Source organism: Protopterus annectens, chromosome 16.part0, assembly GCF_019279795.1.
Source record: "Protopterus annectens isolate FY-2018-M chromosome 16.part0, PAN1.0, whole genome shotgun sequence".
Taxonomy (NCBI): Eukaryota; Metazoa; Chordata; order Ceratodontiformes; family Protopteridae; genus Protopterus; species Protopterus annectens.
Window position 1 is genome coordinate 284,150,425 of NC_056750.1, and position 24,959 is coordinate 284,175,383.

General features: G+C 42.3%; 1 protein-coding gene across 2 annotated transcripts in view; it reads right to left on the minus strand.

Annotated features, from left to right (window-relative positions):
• The window catches only part of OXA1L (OXA1L mitochondrial inner membrane protein), a 634,732-nt gene that overhangs the window by 142,098 nt on the left and 467,675 nt on the right, over positions 1-24,959 (minus strand). For both annotated transcript variants that reach the window (XM_044058379.1, XM_044058378.1), the window contains one exon: positions 21,602-21,682. In XM_044058379.1, the coding sequence (XP_043914314.1) occupies positions 21,602-21,682 (81 nt within the window). The remainder of the gene's footprint in view (positions 1-21,601; positions 21,683-24,959) is intronic.

The following is a 24,959-nucleotide window of genomic DNA, read 5'->3' on the forward strand; positions in this document are numbered from 1 at the left end:
AGTGGCTGTAGCCCTTGTAGAATGAGGCCTTATGTTCTGTGGAATTTGCTTTCCATGATAGGAGTAACAGAATCTTATGCAATTTCCTATCCACTTGGAGATTGTCTGTTTGGAAATTGCTTTTCCTTCCCTTCCTGTTGCATAGGCTACTAGGAGCTGGTCAGTTTTTCTATTGCCCTTGGTTCTGTCCAGGTAGTAGCGCAACTGTCTATGTACATCCAAGGTATGCAGCAGTCTTTCCCCTTTGTTCTGTGGATTGGGAAAGAAGGTAGGTAGGTGGATTGCCTGGTTTAGAGACACTCTGGATACCACCTTAGGCATAAATGTAGGATTAGTTCTCATGGACACTATCTTGATGGAAGATTAGGAAGGGTTGCACTGCCATTAAAGCCTGTAGTTCCGAAACCCTTCTTGCTGAAGTAATTGCCAGTAGGAAAGCAGTTTTCCAGGATAGGTGTTGAAGATCTGCTGTTGCTGCTGGTTCGAATGGAGGGAGTGTCAATTTTTCTAGCACAAAATTCAAGTCCCATGCTGGTAATGGTGGTTTCCTAGGAGGTTTTACATTCTTAATTCCTCTGAGGAACTGCCTGAGTAGAGGATGCGAGAAGACAGGGGGATCGAGGCTGTATTCTGCAGAAATAGCTGATGCATGTATCTTGATGGAGGAATAGGACAGGCCAGTATGTAGGAGCTCTGCCAAATACTCCAGGATGTTGGCAATATCTACCTTTGACACATCTTTCCCTCTTTCCGTACTCCAAATGACAAACCTTTTCCATTTTCCTGCATAGTTCCTTCTAGTAGAAGGTCTGCGGGCCTCAAGGATAATGTCTTTAACCCTTTGGGATAAATCTGGGTTGGATGCTCTTATGTAATGTTCCAGGCAGTGAGTTGCAGAGTTTTCAGGTTTGGATGCAAGATGTTGTAGTTGCTCTGAGTCAACATCAAGGGAATCAGGGGTAGAGTCCACGTTCCCCCCCTGGACATGCTCCTCAGTAATGGATACCAATGTTGTCTTGGCCAATTTGGAGCTATCAGAATTATCCTTGGACGTTCCTCTTTGATTTTCAGTAGTACCTTGTGCATCAAAGGAAGGGGTGGAAATGCATATGCTGTCAGGCCTTTCCAATTGAAGGATAGAGAGTCCACCTTCCAAGCAAGAGGGTGGTATGTCCTTGTGCAGAATTTGTTGAGCTGGTGATTGAGTGGGGATGCAAATAGGTCTATTTGTGGCATTCCCCATTTCTTTGTGATGGCTTTGAAGATGTCCGGTGTAGCATCCATTCGTGAGCATCCGAGGTAGTTCTGCTTAACATGTCTGCTAGGATGTTTTCTTTTCCGGTACAAATATTGCCTGTAATTGAATGTTGTAGCTCAGAGCCATATTCCACAGGTCCAGAGTCATTCGGCATAGGGGTATGAATGTGCCTCACTGTTTGTTGATGTACCACATGACTGTGGTGTTGTCTGTCCTTATCATCAATTGGCCCTCTTTGAGGAATGGTCTGAAATTCTGGATTGCTAGTTTTACTGCCAGCATTTCTTTTTGATTTATGTGCAGGTGTAGTTGTTCTGGAGTCCATAAGCCTTGAATGCACTTGTCCAGCATGTGTGCCCCCCAACCGAGGTCTGAGGCGTCCGTTGTGATGGTTTGGCTTGCTTGAATGTTGTGGAAGGACAAGCCTGGGTTTGCCTGGCATGTCTGAGCCCACCAGTTTCAGGCATGGGATTAGTGGTATTTCGGTTTCTAAGTTGTGCTTGTGTTGAGAACATAAATTCTTTAGGTACCACTGTAGCTTTCTCATATGTAGTCTGGCATGAGGGACCAAGATTATGCAGGATGCCATGAAACCCAAGGCCTGCAGTACTTTCCTTGCTGTTAGTTTGTTCTGCTTTGCTAGTGCCAAGAAGTACAGAGGAAGTTGTTCTTGTTTTTCTGCAGTTAGGAATGCCATCTGTTTTACTGTGTCCAATTCTGCACCCAAGAATGTTATTGTCTGGGATGGTATCAGTTTTGACTTTTTTAAATTGACTGTGTATCCCAGGGCTTGTAGTAAGCAAATGACTCTTTGTAAGTCTTGTGTCAGCTTGCTTTTGTTGTCCGCTTGTATCAGGCAGTCGTCCAGGTATGGATAAATTTGGATTCCCTGAAGCCTGCAATGAGCGATTACTGATGCCAGGCATTTCGTGAACACTCTGGGCGCAGTAGATAAGCCAAAGGGCAATGCTGAGAATTGATAATGCTCTGATCCTGCAAGAAATCTGAGGTATCTTCTGCAAATTAGTCATATGGGGACGTGCAGGTATGCCTCCTTGAGATCTAGAGTTACCAGCCAATACTCCTTGCCCAGCATGGGAAGAAGTTGGTGTAGGGTCAGCATTTTGAATTTTGGAACGATGATGAATGTGTTTAAAGCGGACAGGTCGAGAATAGGTCTCCAACTGTTCTCTTTTCTTGGTACTAGGAAGAGTCTGGAGTAAAATCCCTTGCCCCTGTTCTGTAGGTGGTACCCTTTCCACAGCTCTCATCTTTGTTAATTGAGCTATTTGTTTTAGGGCTTCTGACTTTTGATTTGGTGGCAGGTTTGGCATTCCTCTTTTTGCTGGTAAGGTGTGGAAATGAAACCTGTAGCCTTGGTCTATAGTTTGCAAAATCCAGTTGTCTCTTGTGATATAGTGCCAGTTTTTTGAAAATAAGGCTAACTTTCCGCCTAAGGGTGCTACTATTTGTTCCCTGGTAGGCGGTGTTAGAGCCAAGTCACTGTGATTGTCCTGTTGCAGTGGTAGTGGTTGTATCTGTGCCTCGTTGGTTATTGCCTTGCCACTGGCGTCCCCTGTAGGCACCTCCTCTGGATTGATTTCTGCCTCTGGAACGTCTATTCCTGCCTCTCTGATTTTTAGAGGAGTCTGGAAAGGACCAATTTTTGGAAGGCCAATTCCTGCTGAAACTTGGGGGCTGTACCTGCAAGAAATCTTTAACTGTTTGTACAGATTTTGCCTTCTCTTCCATTTTCTTCATTACTTGTTGGGCAGGAGAACCAAATAGACTGACCTTGTCCATAGGAGCATCTAATAGCTTTGCTTTAACATGATCCGGCAAGACCTGCTCTTTCAACCATGCATGCCTTCTTATAACTGTGCCAGTCATGGCTGATCTAAATGAAGCCTCCAGTGCATCATAGCCACATTTTAAAGAATGGTTACTAACCTGCTGAATGTTATTCACCATTTCTAGAACATATTTCTTATCTAAGGAATCATCAGAGGACAGTTTCTTAGTTAACTGATCAAGCATAAACTCTTGGTATTGGATCATATGAAACTGACAGTTCAAAGCTCTAGCTGAGAGAGTAGCGGAGGTGTATACTTTTTTACCCCATCTCTCCAAGGACCTGGATTCCCTATCAGAAGGGAGAGGGTTTTTAGCTGAGGTCGAAGCTACTGCCTTAGGCCCCTTAGAGATAGTCTCCGGATCTGCAAAAGGAGCCTTGTATAAGTGCTGATGAGTGTCCGGTACCCTGTAGAACCTGTCTGGCTTAGCAGGGGCTGGAGGTAAAGTATCAGGAGCAGTGCAAACATCATTAAATGCATCATCCACAACAGGAAGAACTGGAGGTATAGCTAAGGGCCTATGTTGTGGTAAGTGTAAAAAGGTCCTAAGCTTTTTTCTTGAATCTGAGAAATCTTGTCCCTGCCATTGGAATTGCTCTCGCATGGCATGTAAGGTTTCGCCAAAGGAAAATTCCTCTGGTGGAGAGGCAGAAGGAATAGATTCTTCAGCATCAGAATCTTCATAAGTAGAAAGAGGAGCCTCTGGATGGTCTGTAATGTCTGAGTCATCAGAAGAGTCATCTGAGGAGCCTGGCTCAGGGGGCTCTGCTCTAGGTCTCTTTTCCGGTGGTTGTGAGGCCCTGTCTGGGTGAGATTGGGATCCCCTTATTAGAGAGATGAGATCCTCTGCCAGAGTAAGCATTTGTGAACTGGAGCTGGGCCTGTGAGAGGGGGGGCTTAACAGGCACTGATTTAGCAGTTTTGGCTGCTTTAGCCCTGGCAAAGGCCTTTATAGACATGGCTGCAGGAGGCCTAGCAGCACCATGTGCTGGGGTAGAGACATCCAAAGGGATGGTGTCCGATAACTCTAGAGAAACCACATTAGTAGGCAAAAATTCAGAGGCCGATTCAGCTAGGGTAGAAGGGGCCTCGGTAGTAGTCATGGATTCGGCTGTAGATTGAACCGTTTGCTCGGTTTCGGCCGAAACCGAGACACTCGTGGTTTGCTTTACCGTGGTTTCGGCCGAAACTGTGGACCGCGAGTGTCGGTCCTTTTCTTTGCGTTTCTTAACAATTTGGGTAGTCGGAGGATCCGACGGCATAATGTACGCAAAGTCTGAGCCGAAAAACTGTTCAGCAAACTCCGACCGACGCCTAAGCGTTCGTCGGTTGAAGGAAGCACAGGCTAAACAAGCTGCTACGTCGTGGTCTGGGCCTAAACAAGGTAAGCAGTAAGAGTGGAAATCTTTATGAGGTATTTGTTTCCCACAAGTTAAACAGTTATTTACTTTTTCTGACATCGGCTGAGGCAAGAAAGAGTCCCCAACGGGGTACTTAGCTTTTAGAAGTCTTCAAAGTAGTATTCGGTAATATTAACCTCTGGATCTGACCGACCGGCACTTGCGAACAGCTTCTGCTTCGGGCGCCACGCGGCAAGAAAGACTGAGGAAAATGGCGTCGGCTGATGCCTTTATACCCGAAGACCAGCAGAGATGACGTCGGGTGAAGTGCGACACCAGCCGAGGCCAGACCCAGACTTTGGAATCCGGCCGACCGAAGGGCTGCCTGACGACAGGACAACCCATTTGTTAGGACTGCAGATGCATCCTTGAAGGACATCACTTTGAAGGTTTCAATGAGTTAGGCATCAAACAAATGAAATGCCAATGACATGTTAGAATAATGAACCAACCACAGGATCTGGGATGCTGCAACAATTTATTCTTCTCCGGTACCTTGGCTAAATACCTTCAAAGGATTCCTTTGAAGGCATTTAGCCGAGGTACAGGATAAGAATAAATTGTTGCAGCATCCCAGATCCTGTGGTTGGTTCATTATTCGTTGTTTGATGGTTCTTTAATGACATGTTAGACTCGGGATATAAACTGTGCAAGCTGGCAGTAAAAGAAGTGGAAATCCGACTAGTTTAGTGGAGTACAGATGTAAATCACAGAGGATATTAGTTCAACAAGATGCTTGGGTGCCTATAGGAGCTGGTCTGGTGGGGATGGGAGTGATTGGCTCCTGCAGGCTTCCCCATACATAGTGAGGGAAGTGGCCCTGGCTTGTCACACCTGTAACACCTAGTGTTTATCCACTGCAGTTCTTAGCTGACTGAGCTTGCACTACCATAGTGCATTCACACTTAGCAGCCATGAAGAAACTAGCGAGCAGAGATATGATTCCCAATTTATTGGTAGCAACTCTGTGTTTGGAGAAGCCATCAAGGGAGGTGGGGGTTCTCCAAATGGAAGAGAACAAGCCTCAATCCAGGACCAGGTAGCTGGCTCACTCCCTTCCACCGAAATCTCATCAGAGATTAGAGGGCAGACTGGGGATCCAGGGCAGAAAAAAATGTGCCACAGGGCTTTCACCTAGCCTAAGAATACCCAGCTCTAATTCTGCCAGAGCTAAATGGGCCAACTACTTGAAGGCAAAATCTGGAAAGCTAGAACAGAGGAATTTTTTTTTTTTTTTATTTAAATGGGCAACTGCAATTATAAGAATAAGACTCTAGATGTGGCAAAACAAGTGGGGTTGAATTCCATTAAGATGAAAGTAATGGTTGCTGTATAAATATGTATGTGTGTAAATAAAATAAAGTGCCTCTTCTCTTTTAAACAAGTGCTGTAGGAGTTTTTTTTCATTCATGATGAAACCTCAGGCTGATGTCTCTTCCAAAGAACAGCATACTAAAGTACAGCACACTAATGAAAAAATGAATCCAAGCGCCTGAGGTGGGAATAAAAATCATGGACTTCTGATTTTTCAGCATCAAAGGAGTGTAAGCCACCTGATGAATGACTGACACAGAGGTCACATATGTACAAAGATGCAGCAAACTCAAAGGAAGAGCTTTTAGAGTGTTAGGACGCAATTTTCTCTTTATTCTTTGCTGCTTGAGTATTAACATCAGTTGTATCTACTAATCTGGCTAAAATGTAATTCTATTCATCCAGCTTCGCGCATGCTTCCTGATGTTATTCTTTATTAATAACGCCAGATTATAAATTATGAATAATAATGTTTGTAAAAATATGTCTGCTGTAACTGATAAATATTAACAAAATCATAAGCACAATGATTTCTGTCAATACGGAAAGACAGTAAACTACTAGCTATGTGGGCATGTGTGGGAATGCTGCAGTGTTTATCATCTGCTGTGATACTTTCTGTAAACATGAAGTATATCAATTTAAAACAAAATTTGCTCTTGACTTGCTCCTCCAGTCAACTACTTTATCATATCATGCCCTTGACATGCCAACCTAGACAACTAATGTGTTTGTATCATACCCTGATAAGACACAAAACCTGAACAAATATTGGCTGGATGACGGATCTAGTTCTATTCTTCTGCCTTTCTCCAGCTTCTGCTAACACATGGAACAATGCCACCTGGGCCACAACTGATGTGTTTGTATCATGCCCTGATAAGACACAAAACCTGAACAAATATTGGCTGGATGACGGATCTAGTTCTATTCTTCTGCCTTTCTCCAGCTTCAGCAAACACACGGAACAATGCCACCTGGGCCAGAATTGTCTAACATTATTCTTGTGCTATTCATCACAAACCTGTGAGGCACCCTGGTAATCACTGGAAAAGGAGAGATAAACAAAACAGGACCAATACAACCTACAAAGCAAGCTTCCTCTGTAATAACCACCTAAACTGGGAATCTGCAACAGATTCCAAATATCACTAATGGTGGTGATCCTGTTGGATGCTCAAGACTTTGCCACCATTACATACTGATCTGGAAAGTATAGCTGTGTAAGTAAACTTACCATAACATTAAATATTAATATAGATCACTGCTGCAGCAGCCTTAGCTATATGGGTCATATCCTGCCAAGGAAAGGACAGCCAGCCAACTTCCAAACCTTTAGGGCACCTTTCACACTCGCTAACTACCAGACAGCTCAATGAGAATGGTATAAATACAGTAAACAGGGAACTACACCTTCAGAGCTCTCTTGACAAAAAGTAAAGGAGGGTAAAACCCTGCCAGCTAAGTATGCGCTAGGAGAAAGGTAATGGGAAAATATCCATACCCTGATAAAGCACAACAAAAGAAGGGGGATGGAGGGAGGGTGTTCCTACTGCAACAGTGATCTCTTGGAACATCTACAGATCACTGCTACAGTAGACTAAGTTATACAGAGTTATATCCTGCACAGGACACAACATCTAGCCAGCTTCCAAAACTTCTGGGCTCTTTCAGTGTACCCTGACTGTTGATGACTCAAACAGCCATGGGAGAGGTTTACTGCTACTGAACACTGCTCCTCTTGCGGGCTTTTGAGAATTTATGGTCAACTACTGTATCTCCATTGCAAGGCAGATATCGTCCCAATGGGGAAAAATCTTCCACATTTGTTTTTTTTTCTGAGAAAAACAATACTTTTGTAAAACATTTAATTATTGCTAGGTTTTACCATTTTGGGGACTGTCACAAGACACTCTTGTCAGTTAAATTACTGTGTTTGTATTATTTGACATGTAAACTTCCCTTTTTAACTAGTGCATTCAACGTTTTAGTAATAATTTGTAGATGTTTTTTGGGGGGACTAGGGTAAATGCATGTTGCTGTACAATTTTAGAAAAAAACGACTACTTTTTGGCACTTCCCTTTTACAGACTACTGCTACTGCATTTCAGGCTTCTCTTCTCAGTTTAATCACAGAACTGAATACCGGTTTCCTTGTATCTTACTTCCTCCAGATACAAGAAAAGAAAGTTACTAGAGAGCCCAGTTCAGCATGTTGCTGCTTTGCCTCAACTGCAGATGGGAGAACTTGCAATGACCATTTCAGGATCCTTAGACTACTTATCTTTTTCCATGGTTTCCTCCAATATATTCACTTCAGCCACCATGGATTGGGGGGTTAGACATCCTCTGCAGCTGCTGAGAGTTGTCTTCTGCAGGCACAGAAGAACAACTCTTGTTGGTCTCAGAGGAAGGTGCAGGCATGCCATTTCCCAGAATAATGTCCCTTGACATGAGATGGGCTGCTTCTACAGATATTCCTTGTAAAAAGAAGCAGAAAGTTAAACATTTATATTCCCGTCTCTGTTACTGTAGACAGGGAAGATTTACTGAGCTTAACTCAGAGCTTAGTTCAAACTCACCTATTCACATTCTAGTTCTAATGGTAAGAGAAAAAGTAAATTATTCTGTTTCTGAAAATTCCCAATGTGATGAATGGAAATGGAGGGAACAAATTCAGTTACTTCTCCTGAGGCAACAGATTCTGATTCTGAGGACAGTATTTCTTTTGACTGTCACTATGAAGATCTTTTCCTTTTCTGAAACCGTGTCTAGAATTAATCAATAGTTTCAGTGGGAACAAAATGATATCCCCTTTTCTTTAAAAAATAAGACTTAGTACAACTGGAATAAATGTAGCCTCCTACTGCTGTTTCCTTCTGTACTACCAATTTTGGAGGATGTTTTTATTGCAATCTTCAAACTATCTGCCAGCCAGCCTGCAGCACATAGACTGTACAAGGTTTCTCAGTCTTACAAACACTTTTTTCCTAATCCTAGATCTAAGCCTATTGTGATTTACTTGTCAAATCCTTCTGCAGCTAAATATTTAGTAGATGGTAGTTCCTCTCCCTCTGACAAGGATGGGAAAGTTTCTGATAGAGCTGGGTGCATTCTTCTGGCACTCTTGTTTCCAGAATTGTTAATTGTCAAGCTCACATGCCAAAGTGTTTGCTTACTTCATTTGAAAATATTATTTATTTATTTATTATTTATTTGAAGTTTGTTTGCCAGGATGGTCCATTGGGCCAAGTGAACCCATTTTCAATGGAGTCCTGGGGAGAAAAGCTCCATAGATACAATAACAGATAAAAATATAAAATAAAGTAAAAAGTAAAAAATGCAATACAACTGCATATTATCAGGTAAAAATAAAATAAAGTAAAAAATACAATACAATAGTGTAATAGTTTGTAAAAGTGAATAGAAGAGTACATATAAGCATGTGAAAATGTTAATACAGCTGGAATGTGAAGCATAGTGACAATTCATATGAATTTACAATTTTTTTTTTTTTTTTTATTAAGGAATGTTAAATGAAGGCAATAGTTAGTATGTATATGCAGAAGATATTAACTTAAGAGGTTATTTACAATGTGTGTGTTCCCACAGGGAATGTGATTGTAGACTGGGGAAGGTAAGGTAGTAGCTGGGGATGTTATGCAGGATGGGAACATGAGCATTCCCAGAGAGATGATAAATGTGAGTGGAGGAGAGTTTTGAAGATGGGAAGGTTGCTGGAGCTGCAGATATGAGGTGGGAGTGAGTTCCAGAGACAGGCAAGGGAAAAAGAGAGTAAGAGTTTGTCTGCTGGACGGGCAGGTTTGTGGAGTTCAATTAGGTTCTGAGTGCTGGTTCTTAGGGGTCTGTTAGGTTGGTGCATGGTGAAGGTTGAGGTGAGTGAGGGACAGAGTGAGGGCTTGAAAATGAGCTTATGAGCATGAGTTAGTTGAATGTAGGTAAGGTAGTTTGGGAGCTCTAGCCAGTTTAGTTTGTGGAGGGCAGTGCAGTGATGGGAGGAGGATCTATGGCCAGTGGTGAATTTGGCGATTTTTTTGTAGCAGGAGGAGAGTTTTGTTTTGGTAGAGGATTTTAGGTTGGTTAAGAGTGGGACCCCATAAAGGAGAGAAGGGATTAGATATGTGGTAGAGAGGAGGAATCTAGTGGATGGAGAGAGGAAGTGAATATGGCGATAGAACATACCAAGTTTGTGGTGTGTTTTTTTAATGTTTGTTTGTATGTGGGAATCAAAATTAAACTGATTATCAATGAGAGCTCCTAACAGTTTAGCACTGGAAACGACTTCTAGGGATGTGTTGTTGTGACTGGTTATAAGGAAAGAATTTATGTCGATAGTTATGCTTTTGGATGGGGTGAATATCATGAGTTTGGTTTTTGATGGATTTAGAGCTAGGTGGTTATCATGTATCCATTTTTCAGTTGAGAAGGCATCTTGAGTTAGTTTTATAAGGGAGGGAATGGAGTTTGCAGCACAGATAATTGTAGAATCGTCTGCATATTGGACTATTTTAGCATTTGGGATATTGTGGTGGAAGTCGTTAATGAAGATGTTGAACAGTAGGGGCCCTAATATGGAACCTTGGGGTACACCAGTGACTGTGTTGAGGAATGAGGAGGTAGTTTTCTTCCATTTAACAGACTGTTGCCTGTTGGAAAGGTAACTGGTAAACCAGTTGATACAGGAGGATGAAAGATGTAGGTCAGACAGTTTGGTCAGGAGTAGGGAGTGGGAGATGGTATTGAATGCCTTAGATAGGTCTAGGAGGAGGGTGGAGACAATGTGGTTAAAATCTCTGGCTTTATTTACAGTTTCGAGGAAGGAGAGTAGTGCAGTAGAGGTGCTGTGACTGGGTCTGAAACCATGTTGTGTTGGGGTTAGTAGGTGGCTGTTGGTGAGGTATGGTAGTAGTTGTATGTGAATGCATTTTTCAAGTAGTTTGGAGATGGGAGATAAGATGGCTATAGGTCTAAAGTTGGAAACATTATTATTGTTACCTCCTTTGTGGAGGGGAATAATGTAGGCTTTTTTCCAGATTTGGGGTACATAACCTTCTTGGATTGACCTGTTTATAAGTATACAGATAGGGAAGGCGATGGGATCAGCAGCTGTCTTTAGGAAGTAGGAAGGGATGTTATCAGGGGCATTAGAGCAAAGTTTTAATTTGAGAAGGAGTTTTTTTATGATAGATACAGGTATGGGTTTGAGAGAGAAGAGAGGGATGTGGGAGGAGGAAGAATCTGAGGAGGAAGAGGTGGTGGGAATTTTTGGTGGGTGAGTGGAGTTGTTTGTGAATGATGATGTTAGTTTAGATATGGAGTCAGTGAAGTTGTTAAATTGGGAGGCTAGGACGGTATCAGAAATATTGTGATCAGGGTGTAGATTTTCTTTTTTGCCAGGGTTGAAGTGGGAGGAGACACTGTCCCAGAATTTTTTTGGGATGGTCTTGCGATTGTTTTGGAGGGCGATATAGTAGGATTTGCGGTCGGAAGTGATAAGTTTTTTAACTTTGTTGCGGAGTATTTTGTATTCATTTAGGGTGGCTGGGGTTTTGTGTTTATAGTGGTTTTTCAAGGGTTTATCACGGAGGCGCATGACAGCTAAGGTATTTTTAGTTAACCATGGGATAGTTTTGCTCTTAATTCTTTTCATTTTTAGGGGGGCCAGGGTGTCTAGAAGGTTTAGAAATGATGTATTAAAGTAGGTGACAGCTTCATCTAGGGGAAGTGTATTTAGGGGACTCCAGTGAAATTGTTTAAGTAAGCCTGAGAAGGTGTTGGGGTTAAAGTTTTTTAAGGAGCGTACAGAGATGGTGGTATGTGGCAGTTGTAGGGATGGAGAGTGACAGTGAGCGAAAGTAGGAAAGTGGTCACTGAAGGAGTCAAGGAGTGTACCGCTACTGGAGATAAGGTGTGGTTGTGATACCAGAATCCAGTCTAGGGTGCTTCCAGAGGAATTGTCCTTAGATGGTCTGGTTATTGTATCGATTAGCTGATGAAAGTTGTAAAGGTTTATATTTAGGGGGTTTGTAGGGCATTGGATTGAGAAACAAATGCCAAATTCCATTCATTTGAGGTTAATCTTCTTTAAATGCTGAATCCTTATAAGAAACCTGGTTATCATAGGAAAGGGTGAAAAGTTAAATGGGGACATTCTCATCCTTGGGAATGAAAAGTCCTCGGTCTTCCTGACCTTTGTGCACAGATTCTTGAAACAGAATTTGTTTAACTGTCTCTTGTGAATTGAGCCAAACAGATCGGCTTGAGGTGCTTCCACAGATGGATTAATTCCTTTTATCAAGGGCCAGATTCTGCCACATTACACACACACACTTAGGTCATTAGACCACAAGTACCAGTATGACCCAGTCATAGCCCATGTGGGTGTAAACGACCTGTTACGTACTTCCGTAGACTACATGAAGGCAGACATCATGGAGCTCTTGCAATGTGTCTCAGGCTGGTTTAACCTGTAGCACTGAGCAGCATTTTACCTTCAAGGATGATGCCACAAAATGAACAGATTACAGATTTTAATATCTGGCCTAGTTGCTGGTATCATTCTAAGGGTGTGCAACACTTGTTAGCATGGAAGGACATGGTCAACAGACCCTGCTGCTTTGCCAAGTATGGTCTGTACCTCTCCCCTCTAGATTTTCGAATATTAGCTAAAACGTTGTCTTCCCAATGTAGTTGAGATTTCAGAGTTAGTGGGGGAGGGGTAAATAAAGTTGTTTTTCCCCATTGTTTTCGATATGTTTAATTTCAAACATTAGATACTGATGATTAGTTGTTTGAAATTATGGCATTTAGATGGGATGTCAGAAACCAATTTATACAAACAAAAGCAAGCACACACACGCACAAAATTAAAAGTCAAATAACAGAGTCTTGTGTGTGCACAGTGGCATCCCTCAGTAGACCATCAACAGACATGCGGAATATACACATAAAATATCAGCAGTCCAACACTCTGTCCAATATATGGCATCCAAGCCACAGCAATTCACATTTATGTCCACCTCTGTACAGATACTATTCTCCATGTACTGCAAAACAGATGCAATGAATCAGATCTGACACACAACTTGTGGTATGCAGCAACACAGTATCCTTACATTTCCGATAGTTTCAGCATATAAAGGTCTTTATCATTATGGCACTCTCCTATCCAAGGAACCTTACGGTTGTTTTCTGGCCTTTAAAGTCTCTACGCACTGGTTACTTACTATCACAGACTTGTACAGACCAAGCATTGCTAGTCAAATGGTAGGGTATACAAGATACTCAATATTTCAAAGTTTTGAAATGGTGTTCTTATAAATGTTAGGATTACTGGAAAACATCCAAGGGCAATGTGCAATCTGGACAGGGGTCCTCCCTGCTTTACTGCAGTATGCAAAGAGTAAGATTTTCATATGCAAGCTTTAAAAATACCTGTTCCCCTCTAAACGTCATGCCAGAGCCATGCCTAGGGATGTGCTTGTTAATGCTAGGTCAGTTCACAATAAGCTGGGAACAGTACCTAATCTAGCGTGTGTGGCTCACCTGCCATTTACCATAACAATGTGGATGGATGACAGCCCTATACTTTATCTAGCTGTGCACATTCTCCAAGGTCTCCATGTTACTCCTAGTCCCAGACCAGACAGCACTGATGACGGTGTAAGCACCTGGTTTTCTCTGATTCTTGAAGTGTCCCAAATGAGCAGTGGAAATTCCAACATATGTAAAAGTATGTCCTAGGTGCAGAACTAAACTGCAGATTTGCTGGTTTACTACCCATACAGTTACAGAAGCATTTCTGTAAAACTTCTCAAATTTCCTTGCTGACCTACTGCATACATTAATGCCTGTGTCAAAAACAAATCAAATGTACTTGCAAAGGAGTCACTAATTCTTTCAGAAAGTTTCAGCTCAACTTAGGTGGCGACTGTTACTATACATTAATCATACAGACTTGGTCTTCCATCTTGGTCTTGAGACTGATGGACTTGTGGTGGAACCTTTCTCTCGGTATGGCAGTTACTTGTTTAATTTCAAGCTTGGGCTCCCACTATACAGCTACCTAATACTGAGTTGGCACACTGTAGTGATTTGCTTAACAATATTTGTGGTTCTTTGACACCTACAATGAATCATCTCCTAGAGAAATCCCATTTGCAATCCAAAATATACCTATAATTAGTGTTCTACATAGTGTCACCTTTATAGGTGTGCATCCCATAACGACTGCCTGAAATGAGATCTGACTCAGTGACGAACTATGCATGATTCACAGACTGGAGTAATGGTTTGCATGTAAACAATGATAAACTCACCTGTTTCATAATGAGCTTAGTGAGGATGTCCTTAAATCGGCACACAGAAAGGAGAAACTTCAGAATGTTCAGTCCAGTGAGACCTCTGTTGCAGTATTCTACTGAGTGACAGAAAGGGTATGTATCCCAGCCCATTTCATAAGCCTTCTGCTTTTCTTCAGTCCATGAAGACTTTACATCCAAGGTTACCAAGATGCCCCCCCCCACAAAGATATTTCTGCTGTGTATTACAGTATATAGCATATGGACTGCCTTGACCTTTATGGACTGTGTTTAACTGTGTCAACTATCATGAACATGGTTTCATTTTTGTTTGACCAACACTGTGCTGGATCCTAGTCCTTGGAGGTTGGTTAAATCATGATTCAGTCCATGGGTTCATTTATTTTCCAATAACTTTCCGTTAATAATTTAATCAGTACCACTGACATCATTCTGAGTAACTTCTAATACTTAGAAATTTCTATTGCATGTTTGAAATTTGGGTGTAGTTCTTGATGTCACCTACTGTCGATTTAATCGAAGAATATTACTGAGATTAAACCACACCAACCATGGGTAAATCTTCAATGTACCACACCCAGCCGTCACTTATTGCTATATTATTTGCAATGTAATAATTTTCATACTTCTCTAGATACCTTAGCAAGTGGATTAACACAGAAATGCTTAGCTTCACGTGAAAGCTAACAGCTGTATGAAGAAAATGCTGCTGGCAGTATGCGTTTAAACAACGTTACAGAACTTAATATTTAATGTGTTTATTGGGGCTTATAAAATCCAGATTAAGAGCAAAAACTGAAAGAATGCTACCACTGCAAAGATTACTGTGTGTTGAAGAGTTTGCCATGTACAGTTTTCTAACACTTATAGTTCTAGAGACATTTGTTTAAACTGCTATGTAATAACTTCATTTTTTAAAAAACTCAGGCTACATCCTTTTTTTCTGATTCTCCAAACAGGAAAGAAATACTGCTGACAGTACTCTAAGCCATCATTCAAACTAGTAATGACAAAGTTACGGTTAGAACAACAGTAGTATTTCGTATATACATATATAAAACTGTCAGGGCGTTAACTTCTTTAAATTATGTAAGAATGCAGGTCAAAATCTGGCTCTGATAAAAGCTTGCACAAATGATGCAGCACAGAACTGACTGAAGGCTAACTAAGTAAACAGCTCAGGTAAAAGGGACAATTTGGTAATGTAAAAAAAAAAAAAATTGCGTTGTAACACCACTATAGGTTTTACTATGATATATAAAGTGAAACTTTCTTTTCATTCCCTTATCCCTTTGAGGTGCCCTACCACCAAGCAACTGATGACATTTACCAATTTCTAAAGCAAACAATTTAATTTCCTAAATTACTCTACATAATTTAAAATAATTTCTGATTTTATTTTAGTAGCTGAGAGCATTTACTTTCAAAGACATACACATTGTCAGGATTCCTGGCAAAAAAGTGAGACATTAGTGATTAGCACTATTCAATGAGCTCAGTTATTGCTGTGATTTTAATAAAAATATTGAGAATGCAGTACCTTAGAGAATTCACCTTACAGCAATGCAACAGTCAGTATATGTAGCAGCAGGTGTGAGGAGTACAAGAGGGACAGACCTCTCTACAAAAATACCATAAATGTGTTTTACCAGTTGTGAAGTTCAATGTTCATATTACATGCTGTCCTGTGATCGCACTTCATAGTGTCAGTCACTAATTTACTGTATTTCAACCACGCAACCTTATAATTGTCATTGCCCAGCTAACTGAAAAAGTACAGTTGTGTACACTTACCATAAATGTAGATGTTCGAGTGTATTCACTGTTGCAGTCATTACATTTGGGTAATCCTGCTGGCAGGTTGCCCTCAGTCAGCCTGAATTCCAAAGTCCTGGGTCCTGTGTCGGCTGCTGTCGCCCCTTCCCTGACGTCAGGTCGTCAGGGGTATAAAAGATGCGGCCGACACCATTTTCTTTAGTTTTTCTTGCCCCAGATGTCAGGTGCCCCCTAAAAGGGTAGCCAAAATGTGTGTGTGTGTGTGTGTGTGTGTGTGTGTGTATATATATATATATATATATATATATATATAAATACCTGCACCAATATAAAGTTTACCTTCATCTACAAGCAAATACACCACATAGGTTGTATAAATCAGAGAAGGAAAGATAGGTTCCCATTAGAAGAAAGGGGGATGGCGGGTGGGTAACCTGGACTGCAACAGTGAATACACTCTAACATCTACATTTATGGTAAGTGTACACAACTATACTATGTTCTTCGTGTTTCACTGTTGCAGTCATTACATTTGGGTAGAGTCCCAAAGCTATGGATGGGAGGCTGGAGCTAAACAGCATTAGGAGCAGCTATGAGGCCCTGCAGAACTGCAGTGGCAAAGCCTGCCCTGGATTTAGAGTAGAGTGGCAGATGATAGTGCTTTGTAAAGGTGTGCACTGAACTCCAAGTAGCAGCCTCTAAAATGTCCTTGGTTGGTACTCCCCTGAGAAAGGCTGCTGAAGTGGCTGCAGCTCTGGTTGAATGTGGCCTAATGCCCTTGGGCACTGGTTTGCCATGGTGTAAGTAGCAGAAACGAATGCAGTGGCCTATCCACTTTGAAATAGTCTTAGAGATGGCCTTTCCTTGTGATCCTGCAGCATATGCCACTAGTAATTGCTCAGTCTTTCTGAAAACCTTGGTTTTGTCCAAGTAGAATCTAAGCTGTCTGTGTACATCCAAAGATGCAGAATTCTCTCTCCCTTGTTCTGTGGATTTGGATAAAAAGTTGGCAGATGAATAATTTGGTTACACCCACACTGGACGCCACCTTAGGCATAAATGTTGGGTTTGTCCTCAGAGAGACCCTGTCTGGATAAACATGATAAAAGGTTCCACAGCCATGAGTGCCTGTAGCTCTGAAACTCATCTTGCAGAAGTTATTGCTAGGAGCAGAGCTGTTTTCCAAGATAAAAACTTTATATCAGCATTAGCAGCTGGCTCAAAAAGAGGCAGGGTGAGTTTTTCCAAGACGTAGTTGAGGTCCCATGCAGGCATTGGTGATGATCTTGCAGGCCTTACATTTTTGGATCCTCTGAGGTACTGCTTTAATAAGGGATGAGAAAAGATTGGTGTCTCTGTATTGTAATGAGCCGAAATGGCAGAGGCATGAATTTTAATAGATGAAAAAGATAGGCCTTTGTCCAGCATCTCAGTTAAGTATTGTAAAATCTGAAAAATATTTGGCACAGCTGTATCGGTTCCTTGTGCCTGGCTCCAAGCACAGAATCTCTCCCATTTTCCAGCATAGGATTTTCTAGTGCTAGGCCTTCTGGCCTCCAAAATGACATCCATCACAGCTTTACTGAGAGGTGCGTTTTGTATGACATTATTCGCCATGCTGTCAGGTTTAAAGTTCTGAGTTGGCTGTGCAGGATCCGATTGTTTTGCTGGGACAGTAGATTAGGTATTTGAGGTAAGGTTCAAGCTGGGCATTGAGACAAGTTCTTTAGGATTGGAAACCAGTACTGGGGGGCCAGTCTGGGGCAATCAGTATCATTTTTGGTTTCTCCTGTCTGACATTTAGGAGTACCTTGGGGAGAAGAGGCAGTGAGGGAAAGGCATATACTGATAGTTTTGCTGAAAGATAGGGCGTCCACTTTCCATGCTTGTCTGTGATGAGTCCCTGTGCAGAATCTTTTTAGTTGGTAGTTATGGGGGGAGGCAAATAGATCCATGTCCTGGCATCCCCATTTCCTTGTTATCATGCTGAAGACTTGTGGATCCAGATGCCACTCGTGGGGATCCATGAGGTTTCTGCTTAGTTCGTCTGCCAGAGTATTTTTCCTTCCTGGCAGGAATTGTGCCTGCAGATGTACTTGGTAAGTTAATGCTGTGTCCCACAAAGTCATGGCTAGTCTGCAAAGGGGGGTAAGAATGTGTGCCACCCTGCTTGTTTACATACCACATGACCGTGGTGTTGTCTGTCTTTATCAGTAGTTGTCCTGGATGAAGTAGATCCTTGAAGGCTATCAGGGCATTTTGAACAGCTAGCATCTCCTTTTGATTGATATGTAGATGCCTTTGGTTGGAGTCCCATGTGCCCTGAATGCATCTTCCTGCCATGTGGGCCCCCCAGGCATAATCTGATGCATCCGTTGTTAGTGTCTGCCTGGCTGGGGGTAATGTGAATGGCTGTCCCTTGTTTTGGTGACAAGCCTTTGCCCTCCATCGAAACTCCTGTTGCAGGCAGGGAATGAGAGTAATCATAGTTTCCAGGCTGGGGCAGTGTTGAGTCCAAACACTTTTTAGGTATCATTGTAGTTTCCTCATATGCAGTCTTGCATATGGAATTAGTAGGATGCAGGATGCCATGAAGCCCAAAGCCTACAGAATTCGTCTTGCAGATAACTGGGCCTTTGTTGCCATCATTTTGAAGTAGGTAGTCAGTCGCCTTTGTTTGTCTAGCGTGAGATAAGCCATCTGGGCAGTTGTATTTAAGCTTGCACCCAGGAATATTATCTCTTGAGAGGGTACTAGTTTTGATTTATTTTCGTTGACAGTGTACCCAAGACATGTTAAAAGTTTTTTCACAAACGCCAGATGCTGTAGAAGAATGTCCTTGTTCTGTTCTTGAATTAGACAGTTGTCCAAGTAAGGATATATTTGTATTCCTCTTTATCTGCAAAATGCAATTACTGGTGCCAGGCACTTTGTAAAGACCCTGGGCGCAGTAGATAAGCCAAAGAGCAGTGCAGAGAATTGGTAATGCATTGAGCCAGCCTTGAATCTGAGGTATCTTCTGCATATTTGTCTGATTGGGACATGCAGGTATGCCTCTTTTAGGTCTAAAGTCACAAGCCAAGTGTTCTTCCCCAGCATGGGCAGAAGCTGCTGCAAAGTCAACATCTTGAATTTTGGTATATCCAGGAATGTGTTCAGAATAGATAGGTCCAGTATTGGCCTCCAGGCCTTGTCCTTTCTGGGTACCAAGAAAAGTCTTGAGTAAAATCCTTGTCCCTGCTCTTGCTCTGGTACTTGTTGAATGGCCCCCATGTCCATGAGGGATGAGACTTGTTTTTGCGCCTCTGCCCATTGATTTTTTGGCAGATCTGGCCATCCGTTTTCCTTTGGCAGGGTATGGAAATGGAACTTGTAGCCTTTTGACACTATGTTTAGAACCCACTTGTCCTAGGTTATAATGTGCCAATTTTGAGAAAAAAGTGCTAATTTCCCCCCTAAGGGTGCTGCTAGGAGATAAGTGCTTGGTGCAGACAGGGGGACGTCATTGGGACTGTTTCCTGTATGGTTGAGATTTGTCTTCTCCAACTTTGGAGGTAGAGGCACCCCGTTGCTTTGCACTGTATGAACTTTGCATCTAGGATCTGCCTCTAGAGCATCTGGGTCTGCCCCTTTGAGGTCTGTCTGACACAGCAAAGGACCAATTCTTTGTTGGCCAGTGTCTACTAAACCTAGGTGGTTGTACTTGTAAAAAATCTTTGACAGTTTGCATAGATTTAGCTTTGTCCTCCATTTTCTTTAACACCAAATAAAGTATCATGCTGTAAAGGTGCATCTAATAATTTAACTTTGACATGATCAGGCAGATTTTGTTCCTTTAATCAAGCATGCCTCCTAATGACAGAACCCGTAACTGCGGCCCTGCTGGAGGCCTCCAAAGAATCAAAACCACATTGCAAAGTATGCTTTCCAACTTGTTCAGCTGCATGCAATAAATCCTGCATTTCCTGGTTTTCTGCACATTCAGAGTTTAACAACATTTTCTGTTTAAGCAATGCCATGACATGTTGCTGATATTTGAGCATATAAAACTGACAGTTTAAGGCCCTTATAGCCAAGGTAGCAGATGTGTATACCTGTTTTCCCCCCCATCTGTCCAGTGCCCTAGAATCCCTGGCAGAGGGGGTAGGGTTTTTTTGCAGCGGAAGCATTAACTCCCTTGGGACCATGTGAAATAGTTTCTGGGTCTGCAGCAGGGTTTTTAAAAAGGAATTTATGAGAGTCAGTAATATCTGTCAGGCTTAACAGGAGCTGAAGGTAAGGAGTCAGGGGTAAGACTAGACTCCGAAAACACATCATCTACAATGTCCAGCACAGGCAGAATGGCTAGTGGCCTGTGTTGAGGTAGTAAAAGGAAATCCCTGAGCCTCTTTTTAGATTCTGAAAAATCTTGGCTCTCCCAGTGGAAATGCTCCCTCATGGTATGCAAGGTTTCCCCTAAGGAATAGTCCCTCTGGAGGAGAAGCTGAAGGAATAGATTCTTCAGCATCAGAATCCTCATAGGGGGGAAGAGAATATTCATGATCAGAAGAAATAGAAACCTGATCTGAAGATTCATACTCAGTCTGTTGCCTAGGCCTCTTATCAGGAGGGGGATGGGAACCCCTGATCAAGGTAATTAAGTCTGGCCATTTTGAGCATCTGTTTTTTGGGCATAGAGGCCTGACCACGTGGCTCTTGAGTTTGTTTCCTTGCTTTAGGAGGTGCTGTAGTCTTTGCCTTTGAAGCTTAAGTCGGTTTAATGTAAAGATGTTTAAGTCTGAATACACCCTCAGAAGCCGGTGCCTGCTCAGCGGCTCTGGACCCATCTGAAGGAATAGTATCCGAGGCTCCAATACCTTGAGTTTCCAGCTGCATGGCCGACTCCACGTGGGAGTCTGCAGCGGGCTACGACTCTAAAGTAGCGGGCATCAGGGGCTGTGAAAGTGCCTCAATGAGAACAGGCGACTGGCTTGGGAGAAGCTTCGTCATTGGTTTTGGGCCTCGGTTGTCTCTCTCTCTCTTTTTCTTTGCATTTTTTTATGAACTCCGGTAGTCGGAAGGCAATCCGATGACATTTCTGGATAATTGAATAGGCGGCCAAAATAGTTTAAAGCAAAGTCATACCGACGCTTAATAGTGCGTTGGTTAAATCTAGCACAAAACCGACAACCGGCAACGTTGTGATCAGGGCCTAGGCAAGGAATACAGTAAGAATGAAAATCCTTATGGGGTATTTGCTTACCACAGGAAATACAATTATTAACTTTTTCTGACATCGGTCTGGAGCAAGAAAAAAGTTTCCCCATCGGGGTACATAACTTTATTGAAGACTTCGGATTTGAAACTCAAACACGAAAATCTCAGGAGTAGGCCAACCGGCACTTGCGAACCGCTTCTGCTTCGGGCACCGCGCAGCAAGAAAGACTAAAGAAAATGGTTTCGGCCGCATCTTTTATACCCCTGACATCAGGGAAGGGGCGACAGCAGCCGACGCAGGACCCAGGACTTTGGAATTCAGGCCGACTGAGGGCAACCTGCCAGCAGGATTACCCAAATGTAATGAATGCAACAGTGAAACACGAAGAACATCATTACAAATGGCTACCCTGTTATTTCTCCCACATATTACTATAGCCATACCAGAGATAATACACCAACCTTTGGCTGCAATGTCCAGATGATGTTTGATCTTGCGTTCTCTTTCTTCCAGCTGCTGTGCTAGTTGGGCATTCTTCCATCCTAAAGTTTAAACAGAAAGAAGTTAACAACACAACTGTGTGCCATCCAAGAATAATACAAAAAGGGGGGGTTTGTCTGAAAACAGTACATAAGCAATGGGTCTACATTACTTCGTCAAAATAGCAATTCAGCGAACTGCTATTCAACAAACATTAAAACAGTGAATGTTCACATCCGCGAAGGTGTTACACAGGGAAAGGAGTTACTTGGCCAACACGAGGAAATGCCTTTTTCCCCATTGTAGTACAATCCTTGGAGTTAGTATATATAAGTAGGAAGGATGTGGTGGGCGCAGCCCGCCACCTGTGCTAGTTTGATATACTGTGTTATGGTTGGAATGTTGTCCAAGTAACTCCCTTCTCTATGTAACACATTCGCTGATGTGAACGTATGCTGTTTTATGTTCGATGAACTGCTATGCAACAAAGTAATATAGACCCATAAGCAACACAGTGGGCAGTAGACAGAATTCTACTAAAAAAAATAAAGTAAGGCAAAGTAAACAATGCCCTACAGAGAAATAGCAAATGTTTTTGATGACCACTTTTATTAAGCAATATCAACAAACTTCAAACTGCAGGTACAAGGATAATATGCAAACTCTGACAGCTGAAAGACAATACCAGTGACCTTTCTACCTTTGTGTAATTGGGCAATTCCTTAACTCCATTTTGGCTTGATGACTCTTCAGTGTAGATGATAACGGGAAATTTTTAAACCTAAGCTACTGAAACTTATCTTACTATGGTAACTGTTTTATATCCCTATCCTCTACACAGTACTGTAACACCAGTCCAAGTCACTTAAACATAAAGCACAAAGGTCTGAACCTAGCAGACCTAAAACAGAGATTTCATACCTCACCATAAATCTGGCCTTCACAAGTAATCAAAAGAAAATGGTGAAGATGCTGTGTCCCCCAAACCCTTTACTAAGTAAACAAAACCCAAGGCTACTGGGGACATTTCTCTGTATGGTGTTTGTTTCTGCCAGAGCAGGGCTTCTGCATTAGTGTGCACTGCAGTGATATTATGCTATACTCCAACACCTACCAAGTTTAAAAAAAAAAAAAAAACACAGCAGCTTGTACTTAATTACTAAATCAACAACAAAAACTTATATGCACTACTTGGACAACTAAAGCAGCATAAAGATATGACAGATCTGTACTCTACATAAAAGCAGATCTGAGTATGTGTGTTTTACATGTGTTAACTGATGAAATTTCATCATAACCAATCCTCTGCTTGGTTATCTATTTTCTCCTGTTCTCCCGGTTACAGGAGAAAGTACAGTTGTGTAAGATCTTACCACAATGGTAGATGTCCTTTTCTTCACTGTTGCAGTATTCTTCACAATAGAAATCACCTGCCAAGGGCGGCCCGACATCAGACCAGTGTACCAAATCATTTAGGTTGCTTTAAGGTACTCCGTACATCACATGTATGCTCCTCGCATACAGTGTAGGGCATAAAGGTGATGTCTGGATGTACCATCCTTAGAAATGAGAGCCCCAGTAGGAATAGTCCAAGGAAAAAAGAGGTAACCAGTACATCGAGAACAGAAAAACCACAGGAAGGAGGGAGGGAATGAATACTCAGACAGTGAAGAGAAGGACATCTACCGTTACAGCAAGATCTTGTACTATGTCCTTCCATTTTACTGTTGCAGTATTCTTTACAACAGGGAGAGTGCAAAAAGCCAGGAAGGAGAGAGAGGAGGATGGACTAGCAGAGCTCTCTAGGAACCCATGAAGAATGCCCCTAGCAAAGTCAGCTCTTGCTCTGGATATCACATCCACACTTAGTGCTTGGTAAATGCATGCACAGAAGTCCAGGTAGCTGCCTCAAAAATAGAGCTAGTATCCAAAACCTTGAAAAAAAGAACCACAGCCCTAGTAGAATTAGCCTAAACAGAAGAAGAAAGGCTCCTGCCACGGAAGGCATAATAAAAAGAAATGGCTTTAGAAATCCAAGAAGAAATAAAATCTGAGTTGTCTATTTACATCCAACGTGTGCTGCACCTTCTCACTAGCAGATTGCGTAGAAGGGAAAAAAAGAGGGCAAATGAATAGACTGAGACAACTCATTCACCACTTTGGGCATAAAATAAGGATTAGTATGAAGGGACACCCTGATCTTATGGAACACTAAAAAAGGAGGACATGCCATAAGGTCTGGAAGCTCAGATACCTGTCTGGCAGAAGTAAGGGCTAACAAAAGTACAGTCTTCCAAGAACAATGTTGTAAGAAAGCTGAAGCTCCAGGCTCAAAAGGAGCCTTGGTCAAATTTTCTAAAACAAAATTAAGGTCCCAGGGAGGAGGGACAGGCTTCCTGGGAGACCGAATATGAAGGAGGGCTTTAAGAAACTGTTTAGCCTCAAATCTAGAAGCTAAAGGAGGTTATAAAAGTAGACAAGCAGAAACAGCTGACAAGTGGGCCTTAATAGAAGAATAAACCAACCCAGGATTGAGCAGTTTACACAAATAAGCTAGAACTAAAGGAACATCCACAGAAAGTGGATCCAGGTTACGAGAAAGACACCAAACAGAAAACATTTTCCATTTGGATAAGTAGGATTTCCTAGTTGGTGAGCTTCCTGGAATCCTGCAGGACCCTAAGCACATCCTCAGAAAAAAAGGTGTCTGTATGGAATCAAAATCCTATCACCCACAGTGTCAGATGAAGAGTGGACTGGTGAGGATGGATGAAAGATCCATTGTTTTGTGTGAGTAGTTCTAGCCTGTGAGGTAACATGTGATGACAGCCTTGGCTAAATGTAGAAGAGGAGGGAACTAATGCTGTCTGGGCCAAAGGGGAGTCATTAGCAAGACTTTGGGAGCATCCCACTGTATTTTGAACAGGACCTTTGGAATGAGGGGAAGGGGAGGAAAGTATAAAGAAACATTCCCTTCCAGGAGAAAGACAGGGGGGTCCACATTCCAGACCAGAGGACGTGGGACTCTGGCACAAAATGAGGAGGTTGTCTGTTCAAAAGGGTGGCAAAAAGATCCACTTGAGGAGTATCCACAGGTGGACAATGTCCAGAAAAGTACAGTTTTGTACCTACCATAAATGTAGATGTCCGATAGACATGCAACTGCAGTCATAACATGTGGGTTGTCCTGCTTCAGGCAGCCCTCGGTCGGCCGGATTCCAAAGTCTGGGTCCGACGTCGGCTGATGTCGCATTTCTCTCCGACGTCAGAGCGGCTGGAGTATATAAGCATCATCCGACGCCATTTTCTTCAGTGTTTCTTGCCCCAGATGCCAGGTGC